Raw genomic sequence first — 22,955 nt, forward strand, 5'->3', positions numbered from 1 at the left:
TAATTCCCGCCACTTAATCCCCACAAAGTGCCAGTCAGCACTGACGCACGCGCGCGCGCGCGACAAACAAACGCACGCGACAGCAGGACTTTGTTGGGATGTTTATTCAAAAGCAGCAAATGTTTCCCGTCTAAATTTGTTTGCAAGCAGGCAAAAAAGCAAAGAAAGGAAGATTCCGCTCAAAATGAAGTCACGTGACAAGTCATGTGACTGCAAAGGCAGGAAGTCAACATTGTTCACAACATCTGCTCCCAAAATGCCACCCAAGTTTTGAGACACGCGTCAAATATGCTGAGCTCTTGACAAAAATTGTTGTTTTTTTAAGGTCAATATTTGCCAAAATAAAACTCTGAGAAGTGATGAATTGGTCAATGAATTAAAGATACATGAAATGTTTCAAATACGTTCTTTTTTCGGTCTCTTAATGCGCACAACAGCAAAGACCTGAACTACAGGAACAACCACCAAGATGACTCCGCCCACTGGACTCGGAGTGACGAAACTGCAGGCGACGCTACGCAAGCCGGGAAATCTGTGCCCTAACGCGCGCCGATGACGGCGAGGGGGTCTTTCTCCCACAAGGTGGGGTCCCAGGCCATGAACCATCCGGTGAAGGAGGGCGGCTCCTGGCCCTGTTTCGTCACGCTGACGGCAATCCCGTGGCGGCCGGACGGGTCCGACTTCACGTAATCGTCAGCTGAAAGGTCGAGCGAATAATGCAATCAAATCACGAGAGCTGCTGTTGCCGCGTGGAAACGGGTCCCGCTGGGCTTACCGATGCGCTCCGCTCCCTTTTTCTCAGTCTCGTTGGCGTCCTTCCCCACCCAAATGAACAGCTGGAACCAGCAAACACCGAGACCAGCAACATCAAAACCACGTTTGCGCGTGTCAAATGTTTGACGGAAGACAAAAGTCGGTCAGTGGTCGGCGAAACGCAAACAGGAAGCCGAGACGGTTTACCTGCAGGTGAGTGTCCAGAATCATGACATCGTCCGTCTCCAGGTCCAGCTGGTCCAAATCTCCGGGGACCTCCTCCACCTACGCGCAAACACGCACACACTAAAGTACGCAATCAAAGCCCAAAAGAGGAGACGAGACAGGAGAAGCTTCCGGAAGACGGGCCCGCCCGAATCGTGTGATCCTGAATCGGAAAATGCCGTTGGAAATGTGGACCATTTGAAAAGCACGGGTGACCAGCCAGATGTTCCATCCATCAGCCAGATGTTCCATCCATCAGCCAGATGTTCCATCGGGCCTCTTTGGGCTCCGCCACTTGAGCGCGGCCTGCCCTTGTTTTGATCTGACCTCCATCTTGCTCGGCTTCCTTACCCGGGTCGTCCTTGGCGCCAGTTCAATCCAGTTAAGACTGTTGAGTCGCACGTTGTCACATGTCGGGGGCGTGGCTGAGAAAGTATCAGAACAAGCGACCCTATTGGACAGATGAGATCGCCTTTCCCATCTGGCGGAGAAAGGCTCCAAAGTGGCGCAGGTTTGACTTTTGCCGAGCCCGCCGGGTCGTGTCACTTCACGGGTTCAACTCGTAAGCGTGCCGTCGATAAGGAAGGTGACAGTCGCACCAATCGAGTGTGCCAAAATCGGACGCAGACGGACGGACAAGTTGCATCCGTCGTTAGCCTTATGTCGGTCCTCCATCACGTTGGAACCAAACATTGGACTTTTTTTTCAGGTGTGTCCGCTTCCATACTCTTGAAAAGTTCAGGTCTCACACACACACACACACACACACAAAGCGGCGCTTGACATTTAGTGCGTGAAGAAGAGATTTGTGCTCACGTGGATTCGTCCGCTGGCGTTGGAGCACGCGAAGAGTCTGGGTTGCCAGACTTTGGCTTTCTGCAGCACCAGCGAGGTCTGGTAGTCCTTGCGGCCGCCCAGAACCTTCCAGAAGCTCTCTGGGGGCGTCGGCCAGCACACACACAGCAAGTGGTTATTGACATTGAAACGCGCGCGGCGGGACGTCGCATGAGAGCGTGTCATCGTGCTCGTGAGCAACGTGTGAGAGGTCGTCCGGAATTAAAGGTGCGTCATTTTTCTCAATAATGTCCGTGACAGAAGAAGATGGTGGTGTGTTCAAGTGTTTAAGCCTTGTTATTCATTTATGTGTGAGAGCGTTTCACTTCTCTCTGTGTTTTATTTGTAGGCAAAAGCGTTTCAGTTGTGTAGGATAAAAAAAAAAAATATTGCGAGAGTTTCTGTCGTGTCTGAGCAAAAAAAAAAAATCTGTTGTTTGTGTGAGAGTGATTTAGCAGTGTGTGTGTGAGCAAAATTTTTTTGTCGTATGTGCTGAGGAAGTACGTATGAAAAACAATCAACGTTACCGTTACACAATTACGGCGGTATGCGATTCCAAAAACTACAATAAAAAATCATTAGTGCCATGTGAGAGTTTCAGTCGTGCGCATGAGAGTGCGTGTCAGTAGGCAAGCGTGAGAGAGCATTTTGGTGGTGCATGTGAGTGGAACGCCAACATTTGTAGTGGTTTAAAAGTGAGGCGTGTGAGTGCGAACGAACGGGTTTGCAAGCGCGAGAAGGTTTCGGAAATGCGAATGAGAGCGTTTGCTTTCACGTATGAGAGGTCATCCCGAACGTCATCCCTGACCACCTCTCACACATAATGTTTGCGTTTTGCTGACCGGGCTCTTTGGTCTCGGCCACCTCGGTGGGAGTGCCGCCGCCCAGGATGCCGATCACGTGTTTGGCGGCCGCCAGCTCCTCCGGCGTGGTCCCGCGACCTTTCCACACGAACGTCCCCTTGGGCCACTTCAGCACAAAGGCGTCGTTGGAGTTGAGAGAGGACGCGTTCGCCGCCACCTGGCAAGTCACACGGAGCAAAGACGGTCACAGATCAAGAAAGTCTTTCGGCTGAGAGGTCAATTGCGCCACCTTGAGGTCAGGAGGTCACGACAAGACCAATAAATTGGGGCTTCCCACCACTAATGGGAATATATGACTGGACAGCCGATAGCCCGTACACGCCCGTTATTGAAGCCACAGGGCGGCCATCTTGCTCCTCCCATCTCGCCAGCAGACTACTGTATAAAAACTATACGGTATACGTAGATGAGACATATGCAGCTCGTAGGCAGTTAGGATAGGGTTGGAAGGGCGGGGGTGGGGGGGCAGGGTGGAGGGGGGGGGGGGGCTTTGTGTCGCGGTGGTCCTTATTTTTTAACAAGTCAAAAAAAATCATTAACGAGTGGACGGAATGTGCTGCTTTGAAGACCCCCTTTTTCTTTTATCGTTCAGTTCTTCGACGCCAATCCTACATTTGGCACAGGCATCTTTTGTTGAATTGCAGTTATAATTATTAATTGTTTCCTCCTGTAAACACCATTAAACATATCATTTATATATTTAAGGCAAGTTGTAAAATGTCTGAAGTCATCTTGTTTATGTTGAACAAATTGAAATCATCATAAATCGTGCTGTTTTTGACTAAGTACGGTCTCAAATGTTCTCCAATTTCCATACATTAAATGTATAGGATGGTCCGGCGAGAAAGGTTTGGTAGGCGGAGCAATATGGCGGCCTCGCCGCTTCAGCAATCTCGGCCTATCGGCCTATCGGGATGAGCGGTCCCCGCCCACCTCGACGGCGCGCGTGGCCATGGTGGAGCTCTGCCGGACGTGGAAGAGGCGTGTGGCGCCGGGCTCGCTGCTGCCGCCCTTGCGGGACGTCCCGCCCAGGTGCACCACCAGGGGCTTGCCGCCAAACAGGCTCAGCAGGTGAGGAGGTTCTTGGCCCTGAGTCACGCGCACCTGCACGCCCACCACAACAACGACACAAGCGCTGTTAGCACGCCGCTAGCTTAGCATAGCTCTGTCCTCGCTAGCTCATGTCAACAACGTTGCCTATGAGCTTTGATGAAATCAAATGTTCCCGACGGAAGCCTCACTTGCGTAGCCACGCCTCCCATGGAGTCGTCCAGGGCGACGGCCAAGATGGCGGAGGCTCCCAGCTCGTCTTTGGTACACTTGATTCCTTGCCTGAAGGGGGCAAAGTTCAAGCAAGTTCAAAGTGGGAGCCTCCATGCTAACGTGCTAACGTGCTAAGTGACCATATGTAGATGATGTGCTTGTCTCTGCCGCCGCTGTTGTACGAGTAGAGCAGCAGGTAGCAGTCGCCGCCGAAGAACTGGCCGTGGGCGGACGCGTCCACGAGAACGCGGCCGCCGCCCTCCACGCGCCACACCTGAACGACAGGAAGTAGCGGTTGGCGACGGGAAGTCGGCGAGGAACGGAACAGGACGTACCTGCACTTTCCCCGAGCCGTCGTCCGCCATTCCGTGCTGCGCGGCCATCAGGTTGTTGTCATGGAGACTGGAGGCGTCAAAGGGGATGGGCTTGACGACGGCGATTCTGCCCACCGTGTACGCCTGACCCGGACCCGTGCTCTCGTCCTTGTCCAGCCAGTTCTCAAAGAAGTCCTTGAAGAGGGCGGTCTCGGCCCCTTGCGGCAGGATCTGGACCTGTCGCGGGTCGCAAATCACAAGCGCGAGATGAGCAGCTTGCGGTCTTGCGGGCCAACGTTGCGCGGCCGGCGCGTTACCTGACACTTGTCCGAGTAGTTCTTGTCTTTGATGAACTTGTTGGCGCTGGTCAGCGCCGCTTTGCGCTCTGCCATGTTGGACTCGCGACCTGCGCACAAGTCGCTCGCATGAGCTCCCGTGCTAACTTGTTAGCAGTCAGCTCATAAAAGTCACACAAACCTGCTCCGACATCCTCAATGTGTTACCTCGCTAACTAATACCTTGTCAACCCATCCGTTTGTAAACTAGCACACTAGCCAGACAACACCGCAAACTAACAAACTAGCAAAGTCACTAACTTGTGAACTGAAAAAGTCACGCTCATGAAATAATTCAAAAAAACTCACAAACTTGCAATCAAACTAACTCATGACCCGCAAAAAGTCACTAAGTTGTGAACGAATGAATTTGTGATCTAACAAACTCCCGAAATAAGAAAGTAACTTGCAAATAAGCAAAGTCGCAAAATAACTCCAAAAAAACAAATTGATTTGCAAACAAAATTGCAAAGTCGCAACCGAGCAACGTTGCAATTAAACTAACTCCCAAACAATTAATTTGAGAAGTAACAAAAAACAAAACTTGTCAACTAAGGAAGCAACTCAAAAAGTACCCATCGAACAAACTAGCGCGGGAACTGCTGAATTTGCAACCAAACTAATTCACGAACTCACGAACTAAAACACAAACCGGCAGTCAAAGTGTTGCGCGTGAAAACATAAAGTTGCTTGAGACGGGACATTTCGAGGACGTCTTTCCGATTTGGAGTGGTCCAAAGACAGAAATGGCAGCCGCTTGCTTGGCGGAATGACACGAGATGGCCGCAAAAGCCACGTGGACCGGAGCGAAACATGAGCACCTGAGCGCTAGGCTAGCTAGCTAGCTACCTTTCCAGAAGAAGATCTTGTGGTCTTGGCCGTTGTCCAGGATGTAGCACTCTTTGCTGGAGAGCATGTCCTGCTTGAAGGGGTTCTTGGGGGCCGCCATCTTCAGCGACATCGTGCCGGAAGCGTCCGACACCTGCGCGGCCAAATGTTAGCGAGCGTCTGCCGCCGCAGCATCCGTTAGCACGTGCGCCGCGTCGCGGTTACCATGTGGAGCGATGCCGGACTTCGGCTGGTTTGCGTCACGGGCACGTCGGGACTTCCTGGAGGCAGATCGGGTTTGGCGCCCAGAACCTGACGCGACACAGGACACGAGTCAAGAGGGTGGACTGGGGGACAATCCAATAGGACAGGACAGAATAGTGTACAACACATTCGGGTGGATTTGGAAAGCGTAGAGAACAATAGAGTCGTACGCGAGACCAAGACCAAGTGAGCCGCGTTTCCACCAAGCACCGGATCTGGAAACGTGGAATTGTGTTTTCACAGCGTCTTACAGTTCTTGCTTCTTTGTTCAGATGAGTTTGATGAGCCCAGCCCACGTAAACAACAACCCCCCCCACCCCCCATGCCCAAATTTGGCCCCCTCAAAGTTCTTGCCCGGCTCAGCAAGACGAACCCGCGCTGCTGCGATAGGACTCGGATGCCTCCTGGGGAATTGAATCTCCCTGGAAACGGTTGCCGGTGGAAAAACGTTGTTGAGCAAGGACGATTGAAAAGTTGACCAAACGTTCCGGCGGTGGAAGAGCGCCTACATTACAGTTAGCGTTTTATCGAAGGAAAGTAGTGCCCTCTTGTGGACAAAGTGGTGTTTTGTATGTTTGGACCCTCGAGGGCTACCGTAGTGCATTGAATTCAAAGTCATGCTTCTTCGTGTTGAAGTCATTTTGGCTCCAGAAATGTCGGTAAGTCGATTATTGTCTTGTCTTGGCTTGAATCGGATCTTTGCGTTGTGTTTTAAGATCCAACTCGTTAGCGTAGCATTTCGATGGTAGCGCCCATGTACATTAGCATGATGCTAACGGCTAAAAAAACATCCCCTTTCTTTCGGGTTTGCAGCTAATTTTAGTCAATGATTTAAATGTATATTGTTTCAAACTTGAAGGAACACGATTGTGATGTCTCGCTAAGTTTTATGTTCCACGTTTGCCGTTTGATCCAGTAAACGAGCTTTATTGGAAAAGCCGTCCCTAAACACTCGTGAAGACGGAATAATGAAATAGAAGAGAAGACAAGAGAAGAGGTCTGTCTGTCCGTCTGTCTGTCCGTCCGTCTGTCCGTCCGTCTGTCCGTCCGTCTGTCCGTCCGTCTGTCCGTCTGTCCGTCCGTCCGTCCGTCCGTCCGTCCGTCCGTCTGTCTCCTCGGTGTGGTTTCACCTTGATGACCTCCTCGGGTTCGTCCCCCTCGTCGATCAGGTACATCTGCGCGCGTCCTCGCCGCTCGTTGTCTCGGATGTCCACGGCCAGCTGCGTGGCCTTCAGCCGCTCGTAGCGGTTGCCCTCGCTGCCCGTCCAGGCGTAGATGTCCTGTCCGTCAAACAGCAGAGCCGGCCGTCAGAAAGCCGCCCCCCAAAAAGCGGCGAGACGGACGCGCTGGCGTCCTCTCACCTTGCCCAGGTCGATGATGAAGGAGTCGCCCTTGTTGAAGTTGGCCCAGGTGAGATCCACCTCGGTGGCGCGCACCCGCCGGTGACCTTTCACGTGCAGCAGACGCTTGACATCGGCGTCGTTGGTCACCACGTGACGGAAGCCGGAGGCCACGCCCCCTTTCTGAAACGTCAAGCGTGCCGAGACACGATGGCAATCACGTGACATCAACGCAACAAGCGACAAGTCAGGTGACGGGTGGCGTGCGCGGGTGACGGGCGCGGGTGGGCGGGCCACTCGCCTTGTACGTGAGTCCGTGTTTGAAGTATCCGTTGAAGATGAGCGACTCCTCGCCCTGGTGCTCCGTGAACTGCTTGGCGGCGCCGCCCAGCGAGTCGTCCAGCTGCGTCATCAAAATGGTCGCCGCTATTTTCTCGTCCATCGACGTCTGCGAGCCTGCCCAGACCGACGGACGCATGTTGACACAAACGGACGAACGGACGGACGGGCGGCGCCTGTTCATTTGTCAACCGATGGCCCGGACCCAAAAACGTGTCGCCGGGCCGTTTTGGGCGCAAGGTGAAATTTGCAGCGGTCATCGCCGGTTACGCAGTGTTTAAAAAAAAAACGTTTTCAAGAAAATCGAACACAAAAAAAATAATATAAAAAAACTAAAGCTATAGCGCATGTAAAGTGAGTTTGCCGCCGTAACAGGACTGAGACCAAATGAGGACACGCCCACGTGGATTTCAAATCGGTGGAAAACGCTGACATGAACATCATGACGTCATCAGTTGCCCGAAAGGCAGCAAGCAGGCGTCGTCCAAGTTCCTCATTTCAACGCTTACTTTTCTTCATTCACGGCAGTTGAGACTTCGAAACCATTCGTTGATGATCAAATGAGTTGTGGATGAATTGCATGATGGTAATAATAATAAGAAGAAGTAAGAAGTAATTCACCAGCCAAACAACTTGTGAATTTTGAAATATGAGCACATTTTTATGCCATGTGTTAAGTCATTTGTGTTTCAGCCACTAGATGGCGGTAACAAACTTGGCAACGAGCATTAATTATTTGTGGACCCCCCAAGTCTCGAGTGTGTTTGCTTCAAGCTGATATGTGTGCGTGCGTGCGTGCGTGCGTGCGTGCGTGCGTGCGTGCGTGCGTGGCACGTACCGATCCAGGTGTGCACGTTGTAAGACGGCGAGGGGCTTGTGTGCAGGACGATGTAAGAGTCTCCCATGTAGAAGCTTCCCTGCAGTTCTTTGGGGACCTCCTCCAAGTCCATCTTCTCCACGCGCCAAATCTGAAGACCGGCACGCTTGCCCGCAGACTCAAACGCTTTGTGGGTCGGCATCGTCACTTCAAACAAACGAAGAAAAACACACAAATATAGCAAATACTCGACACTCAAATTGTTTACTCTGCAGGATGTTTTACTTTGATTGCACGTCACACACACACACACACACACACACACACATATATTCAGTCAATATTATCTTTATTATTACTATTATCTTAAAGTGCAATCTGTCGGGTCTTTGATAAATGTCAGAAAATACTTTTAAATCCACACAAACAGTAAACTTCAAGAAAAAAGTAAAATACAAAGAATTTTCTTCGGGTTTTATAGCAAAAAGAGACATTAAAATATTGATTCATGGTTTTATGAATCGAAATCCAGCTCGAAAAGGAAAATCGATTCGATATTGATTATTCGATTTTTTTAAACCCAGCCCTATGAAGTGCGAGTACCGAAACCTTGAAATAAGGTCGGGTCTCGTCCCGATACCGATACCTGGCATCAGTGCTCGCTGATCCTGAGCTCATCAACCACGAAGGTTCGCCTTGAGTTGAAAATCCGCCTGAGACGTCTGCTCATTGATTGCATCATCAAGATGACCTTACACGGCCGTGTTTGCGTTTGTGAAGAACGGGAGCTTTTGTATGGTCGGAGGTTCGGCGCGTGTGCAAATTGTGACCTGCCGCTAAAACTGCCCAAAATGCTCTTCGTGGCTAATTGAACGTTTTCAAGTGGCCATGAAGAGCATTTTTGGGTCATGTTGATCTGAGCGTGCAACTCGCCCACAGCGACGATGCGTGCGTGCGTGCGTGCGTGCGTGCGTGCGTGCGTGCGTGCTGTAACCAGAGCAGGTTGGTGATCATTGGTCACATGACACAACAGGGCGGAGCTGGCGCCCAACCCATCTGACTCATTGCTCAACTATTTATCAAATGTTCTTCATCGTTTCTTACATATGCACCGATTCTCTTTTTTAAAGATCAACGATTCAAAATGTCATCGGAATAATGATGATGATGATGACGAGGATTCTTCCTCCAGATGTGTTAGCGTGCAGACGTTACCTGCTGCTGTTGCTGCTGACGAGTAAAGACGACGTGAACGGTTTTGCTTCCTCCTGACTTCTTCCCGTCTGCTCCACTTCTTCGAAGAGCGGCAATTTTATACGGGGCGGAGGCCCGGCCGCGCCCTCTCGGCACGGGCGCCGCGCCAAGGTGGAGGACAAAAGAAAGAGAGAGAGAAAAACCGGAGCTAAACAAAAGCAAAGGAAAGCAAGTCCCGCCACGCCATTGGTTCGTTCGCCCTCGGGAAAAATCAACAGTGCGCGACGCCGGCGGCCTGGAATCCAAAACCAGAAGCCCCTCCCCTTCTTGACGAGCTCGACCTGCTTGCATTCTTAGCATGATCAGTTCAGACTAGCATTAGAAGAATTGCATGCGTTTAAAACACACAAAAGAAAAAAACTGGGACCAATTTCCTGAAAATGGATGATGAATTTTCAGCAGAAACGATTTCCAACGAATGCCATCGCTCGCCAAACGCTCTCTTGCTTGACCGAAGCCAATGACCTCACCGTTCACCGTCAAGTTGCGATTGGTCCATTGGAAATGCGCCGCCAAAAAAGATCAGCTTGCATCGTGTCTGAGAATAAAAGTGCCAAAAAAAAAGGAATATTACAGTTCAATTCCTTTCCATTGGTTTCGTGTATGAATCGCTATGGCAACTGTGCGATTGACAGACCTGCAAACAATTGTCTTAAAATGGCAGCCCGGGACGGCACCTGCGTAAAAGTGCGACAAAACAATGGGGCACGATCTCGTGTGGTTAAAAGCGATAGCAAAGAACTTGACTGGCCAAATTCGCTGGGACTCAAAAGGAGACCGACGCAGGTTAGCTTATTAGCACCGTTAGCATGCTTGAACTATTTACGGTAAGTAGTGGGGGTGCACTGTACATAGTCATTTAGGATTGTCTAGCCTAGCCTAGCATAGCCTAGCAAAGGCAGTGTAATCTAGTCTGGCAGACTTCATTCTTTCCCATGAGTGGCGTTTTGCATAATCTGGTCTCGTCCATCATTAGTTGAACCCAGGGGTGGGCAAACTGGGTCCTCAAGGGCCGGCGTCCTGCAGTTTTGGGATGATTCCGCTCAACAGGAGGGTTACCAAGCTTATGCTGAGCTGCTAGCTTATTGTTAGCTTGCAAGCCAATGGAAAACACCCCAATTCACACACCAATAGACAAACGTAGCCCGTCAAGTTGTTTTGCTGGTTACGCAACTCGTGTTTATGCGCGCGCACGCGCGTATGTGCGCGCGCTGTGGCGCAGAAGAAGAATGCGAGTGGTGTCGCTTCACGTTAGCGTCACAAGCGCTGAGTTAGCACATTTTGCCTGATTGTCAAGTGTGAACACAACACGCATAATCCCGCCCGTAGACACAAAGAATGGCGCGCATGAGTGCTGACAAAAGTCTTGTCCCAACTTGAGTTTGGACCAGATCAAACCCGTTTGTGTGAAGGGCGTGCCACCCCGGCTCATTCCGAGGAGCCTTTGAGCTTGGCTGGATCAGCGGCAGTCAAACAAAAGGAAAGGAAACAAAGACGGAGCGCTGAAAGCTAATCTGCGCTAACCGAGCTCACTCGGACGTTAACGAAGCTGCCGTTGATTTCAGTCATGCGATTGGCCGCCGGAGTCTCGTCTTGGCCAACGGTGCCAATCGGGGAGTCCAGTCCATTTCATTCTTGTCTTACGTAATCCAGTTCCGTCTAGTCTCCTCTGGATAAAGAAAAAACTGGGTCCGAAGTTCACGGTGACCCGGGCCCACTTGCGATTCTTTGTCACTTCAAAATATCATAAATAAATAATTTGTCTTTCTTGCATATTTCATATTCCAAATGTGTATTTACTGAAACTGATCAATCCTCTCTCAGTTTTTTTCCTGCCGCTAAAAACCAAAAGCAGGCGCAATGTAAGAAAGAGGATGAGGAGCAAGGCGGAGAGAGAAGAAGAAGAGGAAGAGGAGTGGGCTCGACGCGGAACGCAACCCGAAGACCGGCGGCGGGTGGCCTAAGGACTTTGCCTCCAATGGATGCCACAACGCTCGTCAAATAGGAAGGAAGGACAAAGGCCAAATGAAAAATGAAGATCCACCACACGTTGAGCTGGTTGGGAGGCGCCTGACGGACGCCAGCGGCGTTCTTCCTCGTCGGGCTCGCAAGACAACAAGTTCGGTGTCAAGTGACGGCATCTCCTTTCACGGCCGACATGCAGCCGTCTTCTTTTGCCGGATCAAGTCCACAACAAGCGGCGACGCCTCGCTCGGCCATCCGTCATCATATATTAGTGTCTTAAATTGTATCTGCTTGTGCTCATTTTTATTGTAGTGTTTTGTAGCTCTCTCGTTTACCTCATAGCCTGATTTAGAGGGTTGTGTTATTTACGACGTCTTTTGAGTTATGAGGTCTCTATTTTATCCTCCCTTTATCTTGACGTGTTTGAAAAAATCAGTGGATCTTTGTCAAAATGAGGGAGTTTATGTTTAAGAAATTAACCAATGTAGACGAATTAGTAGATTAAAAAATGAAAAGGTTTTGAAGTGATAATCCACAGTTTGAATATGAAAAGGTTTTGAAGTGATAATCCACAGTTTGAATATGAAAAGGTTTTGAAGTGATAATCCACAGTTTGAATATGAAGAAATCTACCAGAGGAATTCGAGCGGAGCAAAGTAAGTCTGAAGCAAGCAAGGACAATAATGCATATTCGCCGGATGAAGGTAATTATATTATATCTTTTATTTTAGAAAAATGTAATGTTTGGAGCCCAGTGTTTGCAAAAGAGTATAGATAATATGAATATGTGTGCTTTTTCCAGCATGTCACGATTCGATCGGTCGTGGGATTCTGGGAAGAGAATATATGATATGCTAGTAAAATGATTCCTTTCAGGTTGGTGAAAGGCACAGTTATGCAAATTTGGAACAATTTTAGTCGTGGTAAAAAAATTACCTATTATTGAACAAAACCTATTTGAAAAATAAATATTTACAAGCTCTGTCTTATATTAATGAATGAGCGAATGTCATTCAACTCAATCAAAGGCTGGGCTCTATTTTAATGTCACAAAAATAGATCTTTTCCTGTTCCAACAGCACAGGACCTACGGATCTTAACCAAATAACATTTACTAATCCCAACTAACAAAAACTATCAGGGTTTTTCCTCCAAATAAAATTCATGTGGGTTTATGAGAAGACTAAAAACATATTCCGCTCTCAGGTTGATAACGGAAAGGAGAGACGAAATTCCACAACTGGTCTACAAGGCTGCCGGCTATCTCATCAACTGATGATCATCAATCTTATCACCTCCGACCTGGGAGCCACGTCAGCTGACCCAGTGTTCGGTTCTGGAGCGGCCGTTTCGACATCGTTTTGACATCATTCAACGGATCAAGTCAAGTGCCTTTTCCTGGGCAATCATCACGAGAATCACATTTGCAGGCAATCTATTCTGGGGTTCTGCAAAAAGCTGACGTCATCTTCTCATTCAACAAAGAACTTCATCACGAGATGGCTTCAAAGAACACATATTCGTCTGCCGATACATTGCGACACTTTTTAATGAACAACATTTTATGTTAAGCCTCACATATGCTATGCTTATTCCACTAAAAATCTTTTAAATGTATCAAATTGTTTTTTAATGTCATATGCTAAACTATCTCCTCTCCTGCTAAAGGGATGTTTTAATGATAATTATTTCCACCACACAACCATTGAAAAAAATGTTTTAATGTGTTGAGCTCTCATGAGCTCAAATGAGGGAATGTTAAGTTATTAACATTGTTTTTCAGTTTCAATTTATATTTTAGCCGTTTTGGATTTAGTTATAGCTGTGTAGCTCAATGAATAGAATAGTATTGTATTCTTATCTGTCCCTCTCATGAGAAAAGAAGGGCAACGGGTTTCTCTTCTACTATTATCTACAAGGGAGTGTAGCCTGGTACCGGTCTCGGTCGGAAGAGACAGGCTGATTTATTATTGTTTGGGTCTAATCTGATTTGTATTTCTGGGAACTTGCTGAACTTGCTGATGGGAGGAGACTTTTCGTATTCACCCACTTTTCAATAAATAATGATGTGCAGCGGAAGGAGGGACACACAATCTGAACAGAACACGGTTTGAGTGTCGTCAATTGTTGTCATCAGAAGCTTCTGTTAAAATGATACCTTTGCAAAGGGACTTCTTCACCAGAATCTCACCATTCAGTTAATTGAACACGCAAAGAGTAGAATACTAAATATTCTATACTCTAACATTAACTTCAAAAGACCCTTTGACATCACGTGTCCCTTTTAAAGCGGGAGCTCATCCAACGGACAACGGAGGAGGATTTGCTCTTGCGCTCTCACGACCGCCTTCAGAAGTCTTCAAAACACTCATCCTAGCAGTGGACAAAGAACATACGAGCACAGGGGTGGGCACGCCCGGTCCCGGAGGGCCGGAGTCCTGCAGGTTTTGGATGTTTCCCTGCTCCAACGCAGCTGATTCCAATCAACGGGGCGGTTATCAGGCAGAGCGTAACATCCCAAACCTCCAAAGGACTCCGGCCCTCCAGGACCGCGCGTGCCCACTCGTGCTAGCACAACGGAGTATCAAGGATCAGGTTTCCCGTCGGGCTGTCCTGCGATGTTGCGTGTGTGACGACGCTTTCAGTTTTCGTACTGAATGTAATACGCTAGCGGCCCGTCGATGGCGAATCCCAGATAGAAGGAAACCTTCTCGGTGCTGCCGCCGCTCCGGATGTCGCGGCGGCGAGCCGGACGCACGGGAATCTCCAGCCCGCCGCAGTTGGCGAAGACGTCTCCTTGCCGGACGGTGCCGTCGACTCGCAGCAGGCGGCTGCTGATGTCCTTCTCCTTGAAGATGTCGCCATTATGCCACAGCTGCGCCAGCATGTTGCGCGATATCTTGCTAAGGAAGTTCTCATCCAGGCTGGGTTTGGACACCAGCCTCTTGAGTCCGCTCTCCTTTCCCAAGTAGAGGTGCGCGATGGTGCTTCTCTTGTAGAACAACTTGGACAGATGCTTGCGGGACGAGGAACGAATGGCGTTGAGGTACGTTCGGATCTCAGAGTCTTCCTCGGACGGCCCGGGCCAGAAGAAGAGGAGGGCCAGGTAGTACGGGTCCGGGAAGGCGCAGTTGAGGCCCACGACCTGCAACGCCTCGTGGAGAAGGTCGCATAGCTGCTTGTAGCTTTTCACCAGCTTGGACTTTGGACATTGAAGGTAAAGGACCACGTTTGCTAAAATGTAATTGAACTTCCTGCGGATGTTGTACTTCTGCTTGACCGTCTGTTGCAAGAAGGCGTAGGACTCCACAATTTTCTCCATCTCCTCGACCGACCGGTCCAGGTGCTGGAGAACTCCGGAGAAGGTGTCCGCTTGCTGCTTCACCAGAAACACCCAACGTTGCTCCAGGACCAAGTTTCCTTTCAGTTTGGGGTTGTCTTCCTTGACTTTGAGCAGCGCCTCGGGTGTCGTGTAGAAGACATCCACGTACTTCGTAAAGTGTTCGCGCATGGTTCTGTGGTTGAGCGTGTCAAACTCAGAGTCGCCTTTGGTGTAGGTGAAGTAGCAGTTGAGGAGGTAAAACTTGTCCTCGACTATGGTCTTCAGGCGGAGCAGGAAGGACTCGTGCTCCTTGATGATTTCAACGCATTTGCTGTTGACCTCATTGTCATCTTTGTGAACGCTGTCGATGGGAATGGCGCCGCTGAGGAAGCTCTGGAAGTACATTTTGTTAATGGGCTCGCGTTTGCCGAAGAACGGAAGCTGAGCCAGGAGCTCAAAGACGACGAAAGACATCTCCAGCTCTCCCACGTGGCCGTAAATGTTGTAGCCCTTGCGCGGGAAGTCATCCGACTTGTCGTCCGGTTTCTCCGTTTGCGAATTGTCCTCGTTGTCCCAGTGCTCTTGGGCCCGTTGGAACGCTCGGATCCCGTTCATGGCCAAGCGGATGTTGGTGTCCAGTTTGTCCGGATTAGGCGACAGTTCGCGTTTGTCCTTGTCCATGTTGGACCTCAAGTTGCTTTTGTAGATTTGAGCAATGGTGTCGAAGGTGTACGGGTTCTGCGTGATATTCTTGGCCTTCTCGGCCCACTTGAGCGCCTCGGCAAAGTCCCGCTCGTTGATGTACAGGTAGCGCGCCAGAGCCTGAGGGATGGAGGGTCTGTGGGGAAACCTGGTCGAGGCTTTGACAAAGATGTCCCGCACCGTTTGGCCTCCCTCCTGCTGGTGGATCTTGTCTATGAGGGGCGAGAAGAGCTCACGCTCGTCGCCGTCTTTTTTGCGCTGCCTTCGGATCAACATGCGCTCGATGGACAGCACGAGTCTGTCCTTGACCACGCCGTCGCTGAAGAACAGATCGTAGTGGAGCATCTGCAGGGTGATGTCGCTGACCTTCAACGAGTACCTGCTCTCCAACACCTGCAGGCAGGCGGCCGCGATGCTATGATGGAGGATGCGCAGCCGTTTGTAGCCTCCGCACTCTTCTACTCTGTCCACGATGAGGACGTTGGAGTAGAGCTTCATCCTGTCCAGCACGCAGTCCACCGGGTCGCGCGACATTTTCACCCCGAAGAAGTCTTCGCACAGCGACAGCGCCATTCCCGACTCGGCTACGTAGTTGTTGAGAAGCGCCAGGAAGGAGAAGAGCTTGCCGTCGTCCCCGCTGGCGTCGAAGCTGTTCAGCGTGTTGTGGGCCACGTCGTCGATGTACTTCTGGTCAAAGTTGCTCTTCATGATCATGAAGGTGTAGAAGTTTTCCGGCTTGTCGTGAGTCTCCTGGAGTTCTTGCAGCTTCTTCTCAAATTCGCACTGCTCGTGCGGCGTCAGCGAGGCGGTGATGTACTGACACAGCATGGAGTTCTGATGCTTGTACTGCTTCTTTGGGCTGTGCGAGCGCACGCAGTTGAGCACCGTCACCCTGCAGTTGGGCGCACCGTCGGCCGCGGCGCCCTCCGAGTCCTCCACCGCCTTCCGGACGCAGTTGACCAGCTCGTACAGATTGTCCCGCTCCTTGACGTCGTCCACCAGCAGCAAGACGGGACACTGCGTTCCGCTCTCCAACTTCAGCAGGTGCATGATCTGGTCAGCGATTTCCTCTTCGGGCAATTTGCCGTCTTTGAGCACGGCGCATCGAAACTCGCGGCGAAGATCCCACAGGATGTGCATGGCCAAGGTGGTGGCGCCGCAGCCCGGATGGTGATAGAAGTCGAGTTGGACGCAAGCGTTGCGCTTCTCTTTCTGTTGGCTGCGAATCATTGCGATCACGTTTTTGTACTTGTCCCTCTTGACAAACGTCTTCTTGCTGTCTTGGTCGCAGAAGTAAAAGTTCCACCACTTGACTTTGCCTCCTCGGTAGAACTCCTCCTCCTGACACTTCCGGAAGTCCAGGAACTGGGGACTCTGTTGGTCTTGGTAAACATTTTCACACTGATTGAGGGACAAAATGTCCAAGGCCGTCATGAGGTCTTCGTCCTTTTGCTTCAGGATGATGGCGCTGGAGTTGGACGACGGCAGCAGCTTCTGATGCGACCGGCCCGACGGTCCCAGCGCCGCCACCGTTCCGTTGACCTGGGACAAGGTCAGCTCGTAGACGGACAGCGGGTCAATGTCACAGTCGAACTTGTCCGCGATCAGCTCCTTCCACTTGGCGTACGTGCCGGCCGAGTCGCAGATGGTGACGATGTTCTGCTCCTCGGTGTGCTTCAGGAAGGAGCGGTAGGTCTCAAAAAAGGGGTTCTTGTCCGTGTCCACTGGCGACAGCAGCAGGAAAATGATGCGACCCCGTTCATAACGGACAAATTCGCAGCTGCAGATCAGCGCCACCAGCTGCTCCACGTCCTTGCAAGACTTCTTGAACCAGGTCTGGTAGTCCAGTTCCTGTCCGGCGGCCGTCTGGATGTCGTGTCTGCCGTTGCAGAAAACCCAGCTGGTCTGATCGTAGAGTTTCAGGCTGCTGACCACAGAGTCCGCGTGGCCCTGGTACTGCGTCGGTGAGTGCAGGTTGGCCACGCGGGTCTCCTTGTGGGCACGGCACAGTCCCAGAGGGCCGTTGGAGTTTGGGTCAAAGTCTAAGACGCAGAAGAGTTCCAGCTTGCTGAGAAACTGGAGGTGCTGGACTTGTTCCGGACGACTCTTGTTCACCACCACAACAAAACGGTGGTCGCTGTCCAGTGAGTTCCCGCCCCATGCCAGCAGGTTCTTCAGTTTCTCCCCCTGGTTCAGCTCTCGCTTTAGCTCCGCCTCCTCCGAGCAGCGCGCCGTCTGGCCTGCGTCAACTGGAGACAATAGACCGCATTTTCCAAAAAGATTGTATACTTATGATGTTTTTAAATATATCTATAGAAAAGTCACATATCCTGACAAGAGATTTTTTTTCAATGCACACATTTGGAAGAAAGCGTATATGTTTGAAAAAGTCATGTTTCCAAAAGTTGTATTTTTGGGGGGGAATTATTTGTATATTACATGAGGTTAGGTGTGAAAAACTTTTGGGGAATCTGAGTCTGTTGCTAATTTGAGCCTACTGGAGGCAACGACTAATCTGCTTGAAGTGGAGACGACGGTGAAGCGCGCCGGGGTCGAGTGGCTCCACTTGAGAACGCCCGCCAAAAGTGCAACGGACTCTTCCAGCCTGCGTTCATCTTTGGCAGACAATGTCAAATATTTGCAATTTTGCTTTGCGCAGGGTCGCCTGACATCCCGACTTGAGCGGGACAGTCACGTATCGAGCCACGTGTCCCGGCGGCTTTGGTTAGCCCCATTGCTTTGTCCCGGCGTCCCGGGAATTAACGGGAACTCTTAAGTCTCTGTTGACAAAGACTGGCTAGCGTTTGAAATAGCTGAGACAATATTGTATATTTGATTGACAGCAAAATTGTGGCGTCCCGATTGTTCATTTTGAAAATGTGCTTTGCCGTCTCACCCGTCATCCGGTCCAGCCTGTTGGCGAGGTCGTACTGGTTGATCTGGCGCAGAACCTCGCCGGTGATTTTGAGCGCTTGGCCGGCATGGTGCTCGCAGAGGATCTTGGCCGAGTCCACCGTGTCGCGGCCCTCAAGCTTGCCCCATGGCGTGCACTCGCCGCTGCCGTTCCTCTTGTCCCGCAAGACAAACTGAAACTTCTTCAGGTCAGCTTTCCCGAGTTCCTCCAGGATTTTCTGGACCGTCACGCTGATGTGGAGCCCCGGCTGCGCTTTTTCCTGTTGGGACCAGCAAGCCGCATCAACCAGACGTCAAAAAAGTGAAACGATTGGACTTTGTTGCAAATATTCCACGTCGCCATCAGTTTCACACTTGGTTGACTTTACTTCTTGAGATTTTGGTTTGGGGATGAGGAGAAAAAGTACAAGGCTGTTTTTGTGTGTGGACAAAGTAATAAGAAGAAAGCAGAGGAAGCACCGTCGGAAGGTTACCTTGGCTTGTTTTGTCTTCAGTCTGGGTCGATTATTGGGCTTCTTCGGGACAGTCGCAAGTTTTTGGGTGTCTTGTTTGTGGCGAGCTTTGGCCACGTCCCGTTGGTCTGAGCCGGCGCCGGCCTCGGCGGTCTGCGCTTTGTCTTTGAGCTCGCTGACTTTTTTCAGGATGTGGACGGCCGGGCCCGTCCGGATGCCGAGTTCCGCAAAGTCCTTCTTGCCGAAGCACAGCAGGGACCGTCCCGAGACGTCTTCCTGCAGGAGACGCTCAGCGTACTGCGGGTTGCTCGGGACATGAGGGAGCAGCCACTGGAAGACCTGCTGGGCGCTCCATGTCTCCACGCCGCCACAGGGGGGCGCCGCCGAGCCCCTTTGCCCTTTTTTCAGCTTCTCCAGGGACCTGCTGATCAAGACGGCGGGCCCGTGCTTCAGTCCCAACTCCAGGATGTCTTTCTTGTCAAAGGTCAACAGGAAGTGGCCGCTCTCCACCTCCTTGGCCAAGTCGGACGCCAGCGTCGGATCCAGACGTAAGTCGGTCGTCAGCCAAAGGCCGACGTCCGTCGACGTCCACCGGCGCACGTCGGCCGGCGGTTCAATGACGCTCATCGTGGAAGCGCCTTGGCGTCCTGCAAAAGTCACTTTGCTGTTATGGAAGCGCTTCACCAAACACAACACGGACGTGAATGTGAGGCATCGTGAGGCATCGTGAGGCTTCGTAATGCAGTTTGGCTACCATATGGCGTCATTAAAGCAATCGCTATTTAAAAAGCAGTCCATTTACCATTTAACACTTCTTTTCCCAAATCCGTACGTACAACACTTCCAATAAGTACATACATGACGTCACCCAAATATTGTTGGAATTTCTATGGAAACTGTTTGAAAAATTTGCTTGGGAACTGTCTGACTTTTGATGAGTTATTAACATTGTTTTTCAGTTTCAATTTATATTTTAGCCGTTTTGGATTTAGTTATAGCTGTGTAGCTCAATGAATAGTATTGTATTCTTATCTGTCTCACTCTCATGAGAATAGAAGGGCAACGGGTTTCTTCCACTGCTATCTTGAAGGGAGTGTAGTCTAGTACCGGTCTCTGTCGGAAGAGGGGAGGCACAGGCTGAGGTATTATTGTTTTTCTCTAATCTGATTTATACCTATGGGAACTTGCTGAACTTGCTGATGGGAACAGAAGGGGGGATTTTCTTGTATTCACTGAGTTGTAAACAAATGTACTGTGGGCTAATGGGAGGAGACTTTTCGTATTCACCCACTTTTCAATAAATAATGTGTGCAGCAGAAGGAGGGAGACACAATCTGAACAGAACACGGTTTGAGTGTCGTCAATTGTTGTCATCAGAAGCTTCTGTTTTAATGATACCTTTGCAAAGGGACTTCTTCACCAGAATCTCACCATTCAGTTAATTGAACACGCAAAGAGTAGAATACAAATATTCACTACTCTAACACTTTCTTGCTCCAAATGATGCAAAAATATCGGCCAATCGACCACTACAAAAATGGATGACTGTTCCTTCAAACCTGACAATAAAAGTGCACTTTCTTGATGGAAAATGAAATATTTGATTTTGCTTCCAGAAAATTTATGTATTTATTTATTTGTTTGGGGGGGGGGGGGGGGGTTGGTTGATTTATTTAGCTTCCCCCCAATATATTTATTGTTTTTTTGTTTAATAATGCAGAACACAAACCCAAGTAGAACAGAAGATCATTCTTCCCCAACCTGCAGATCTGCACCAAAATCACTCACATCCACACACGCTCGTATGCATATTTGCGAACATGCTTACTTGCAAGCAAATGATTCATATACAGCCAATGAGACACGCACACACATGAATGAATGAATGAATGTGTGCATATCTACATCTCTGCATACACATATACCAAATTCCCAAATTGTTCAAAGTGATTTCGTTTGCTTTTAAAAGTGTTTCAATCTTTTGTTTGTAAATGTCTTTAAATGGTGTCAATGCACGTTCTTTTATTCATCTGCTACTTTTCTTCTCTTTGCTTTGCCTGCAGCTGTCCTGGTAGTGCTTTTAGGTGTGTTGTGCTTTTGCCAATCGTGTCCACTTTGTCAAGTACATCGAGTTGTCTTGTGTAATAAATGTGACATAGCAATAAAGTTGTTTTGCCTTATTCAAAGCATAAATACAGTATTTCCAAAAAATATTTTGTCATAGAAAACATGACTTAAAAAATATTTATAGCCTATGTAGCCACAAAAAAACGCATTTTACCAGCTTTTTATATATTTATATATATATATATATATATATATAGAGAGAGAGAGAGAGAGAGAGAATATACGTCCACAGACTGGTCAGGCCTGAGTTATCTTGGTGAAGTCCAAAACGATTTTTCAACATTGGATGCAAGTCTTTTTTTCTTTTTTGCCTGCGGCCTAAAATATTCAAATCCAAAATTTGGAGCGCATCCTGGAAGCAAACTATTTTGTAAATTGATATCAGGCAGACTATGATTGTAAGCCGTCCGTTATTTCGAATAATAAGCTAATTGTCAAACGCTCGAGCAAATAGTCTTAAAATGATTTCTATGCCTGCCACTTCCGTTTCGGACGTGTACGAGTGCAGTCCATGGTACAAACAAACAAACAAACCAACGGAAGACCCTTACAACATTTAGCCAAGGAAGGTTTGATGACATCTTTCGTAAAAACATCCCAAGTTTGTGGCATAAAGTTGCCAAAAGTGTGCTTTTCCTTTTACCTCATTTAGTCGGACGATACTTCAGTTTGGCCCCAAGATCACTTTCGTTTCCCGCTCACTTCCTGGAGAGGAAAAAAGGGGGTTGGGGGTGGGGGGGGGGGCGTGGTCAGGTGTCCAGTGGCGCGTGACGCAGCAAGTTCTGAGGGCTGCATGACTGCTTTCGAAAGACGTAAGAACAAACCAACCAACAAACATTTGAGAAGAAAAAAAATCAGGGCCTGAGAACATTTCAGGGCAATTTCACGTTGTTGTATTAGTTGGAATAGTTCATTTTGTATTTATTTGTTGGAATAGTATGGAAAATAAATAAACAATAATCAAGGACGCATCGCTTGCGAGTGATTTTGAACTACCGCTACATTGTTGATTTTTACATTGTGATTTTTTTTTTTTAAACTACATTGTAGCAATATTCCTTGCGGAAAAAGAGCTGACAAGATTGAGGAGATCAAATCTTCTCTTGTGAAACTCAACAAAATGGTGACTGAAATACTGGAAAAAGAAAAGGAGCCTCGAAGCACTTCCGCAGGAAATTCCGCAGTTGAGGAGCAAGACCGAAGAAAAGGATCGACTCGTCGCCTTGGAACCAAAAGTGGATGATTTGGAGCAGAAGCTTCGAATCAACGACGCGATGATCGTCGCGGCATCAAGATCAAGCTGCGAACGGGCCGGCAGCAGCGCAGATGATTCTGCGAGGCTGTCGACGAGGGAGGTTGCGTTACGACTGCAAGAAATGCGACGGCAATATTCCAGCCGGCCGGCCTCGGTGAGGCTGGAGGTGCGAAGATTTCTTTCTATTTTTTGTAAGCGTCATCGGATGCTGCCGACAATGGAGTTGGCTGCGGACGCAATCGGCAGAAGGCAAGCCCGGCGACCTTTCATGGCTGAAAGCGGATCCAAGGTCAGCCCGGACGTTCACTCAAGACCAACCGAGCCAGCAGACGCAAGTCTGATATTGATGGATTGACGCGAATCAATGACGAGCATAATCAATGTTGAGTAAGAATTGTTCGGATGATCATGTTGCAAATGTGTCCGAAAGAAAAAATGAATACAAACGAAGCAACAATAAAATAAGAAAATGTCCTGTTTTCTAGAAGGCTGACATTTCCAAACAAGAAGTATATTTAAAAAAAAAAAAAAAAAAAAAAAAGTTGTATATTTTGTGCAGTATATAATAACCTCATGTTTTTGAAAAACCAAAAACAAATGTATTTTCCAGAAATAAAATATTTGGGGGAAAAAACTTTTTTACATGTCGTGCTAAAAGTTTTATATTCACCCCCCCAAAAAAAGGGCACATTTCTGGAAAATAAAGTTGGGTCACTCCCGCCCACCAAATTGTATGTTTCAGGAAAAACAGCGCTGCAAAATGGACTTTTTGACAACGTCTGCTGTCCTG

The 22,955-nt window shown here is 49.2% G+C and overlaps 2 protein-coding genes and 1 long non-coding RNA gene across 3 annotated transcripts; 1 reads left to right on the plus strand and 2 right to left on the minus strand.

Annotated features, from left to right (window-relative positions):
* Positions 1–88: 88 nt before the first annotated feature.
* scinla (scinderin like a) lies at positions 89–9,906 on the minus strand. The gene is made up of 17 exons (XM_086088470.1): positions 9,391–9,906; positions 8,197–8,382; positions 7,321–7,475; positions 7,041–7,202; positions 6,810–6,959; positions 5,641–5,727; positions 5,437–5,569; positions 4,570–4,658; positions 4,274–4,489; positions 4,079–4,212; positions 3,917–4,007; positions 3,609–3,779; positions 2,655–2,832; positions 1,795–1,913; positions 961–1,038; positions 776–836; positions 89–697 (listed from the first exon to the last, which is right to left on the minus strand). The coding sequence occupies exons 2-17, from the start codon at positions 8,375–8,377 to the stop codon at positions 540–542; spliced, it is 2,163 nt and encodes a 720-aa protein (XP_085944596.1). The 5' UTR covers positions 8,378–8,382; positions 9,391–9,906; the 3' UTR covers positions 89–539.
* On the plus strand, positions 9,498–13,498 carry LOC147166655 (uncharacterized). Its single transcript, XR_015096439.1, has 2 exons — positions 9,498–12,098; positions 12,601–13,498. It is a non-coding gene; the product is annotated as an uncharacterized LOC147166655 (long non-coding RNA).
* On the minus strand, positions 12,926–22,913 carry LOC147166656 (sterile alpha motif domain-containing protein 9-like). The gene is made up of 4 exons (XM_086088467.1): positions 21,554–22,913; positions 18,805–19,430; positions 18,315–18,591; positions 12,926–17,667 (listed from the first exon to the last, which is right to left on the minus strand). Exons 2-4 carry the CDS (start codon positions 19,408–19,410, stop codon positions 14,036–14,038), a joined length of 4,515 nt encoding a protein of 1,504 aa, XP_085944593.1. The 5' UTR covers positions 19,411–19,430; positions 21,554–22,913; the 3' UTR covers positions 12,926–14,035.
* Between the last annotated feature and the right edge of the window lie 42 nt (positions 22,914–22,955).

Source organism: Leptonotus elevatus, chromosome 11 (genome assembly GCF_054856555.1).
Source record: "Leptonotus elevatus isolate MCC_2025b chromosome 11, RoL_Lele_1.0, whole genome shotgun sequence".
NCBI lineage: Eukaryota > Metazoa > Chordata > Actinopteri > Syngnathiformes > Syngnathidae > Leptonotus > Leptonotus elevatus.

Bases quoted from the DNA above. Each gene is read 5' to 3' on its own strand.
- scinla (XM_086088470.1), bottom strand. From the start codon at position 8,377: ATGCCGACCCACAAAGCGTTTGAGTCTGCGGGCAAGCGTGCCGGTCTT. The intron at 4,490-4,569 runs GTAACGCGCCGG...GACCCGCGACAG, and splicing joins ACTACTCGGACAAGTGTCAG to GTCCAGATCCTGCCGCAAGG. The intron at 1,914-2,654 runs GTCAGCAAAACG...CGACGCCCCCAG, and splicing joins GGCCGAGACCAAAGAGCCCG to AGAGCTTCTGGAAGGTTCTG.
- LOC147166656 (XM_086088467.1), bottom strand. From the start codon at position 19,410: ATGAGCGTCATTGAACCGCCGGCCGACGTGCGCCGGTGGACGTCGACG. The intron at 18,592-18,804 runs GTAACCTTCCGA...TGGTCCCAACAG, and splicing joins TGAAGACAAAACAAGCCAAG to GAAAAAGCGCAGCCGGGGCT. The intron at 17,668-18,314 runs GTGAGACGGCAA...TATTGTCTCCAG, and splicing joins CAGGCTGGACCGGATGACGG to TTGACGCAGGCCAGACGGCG.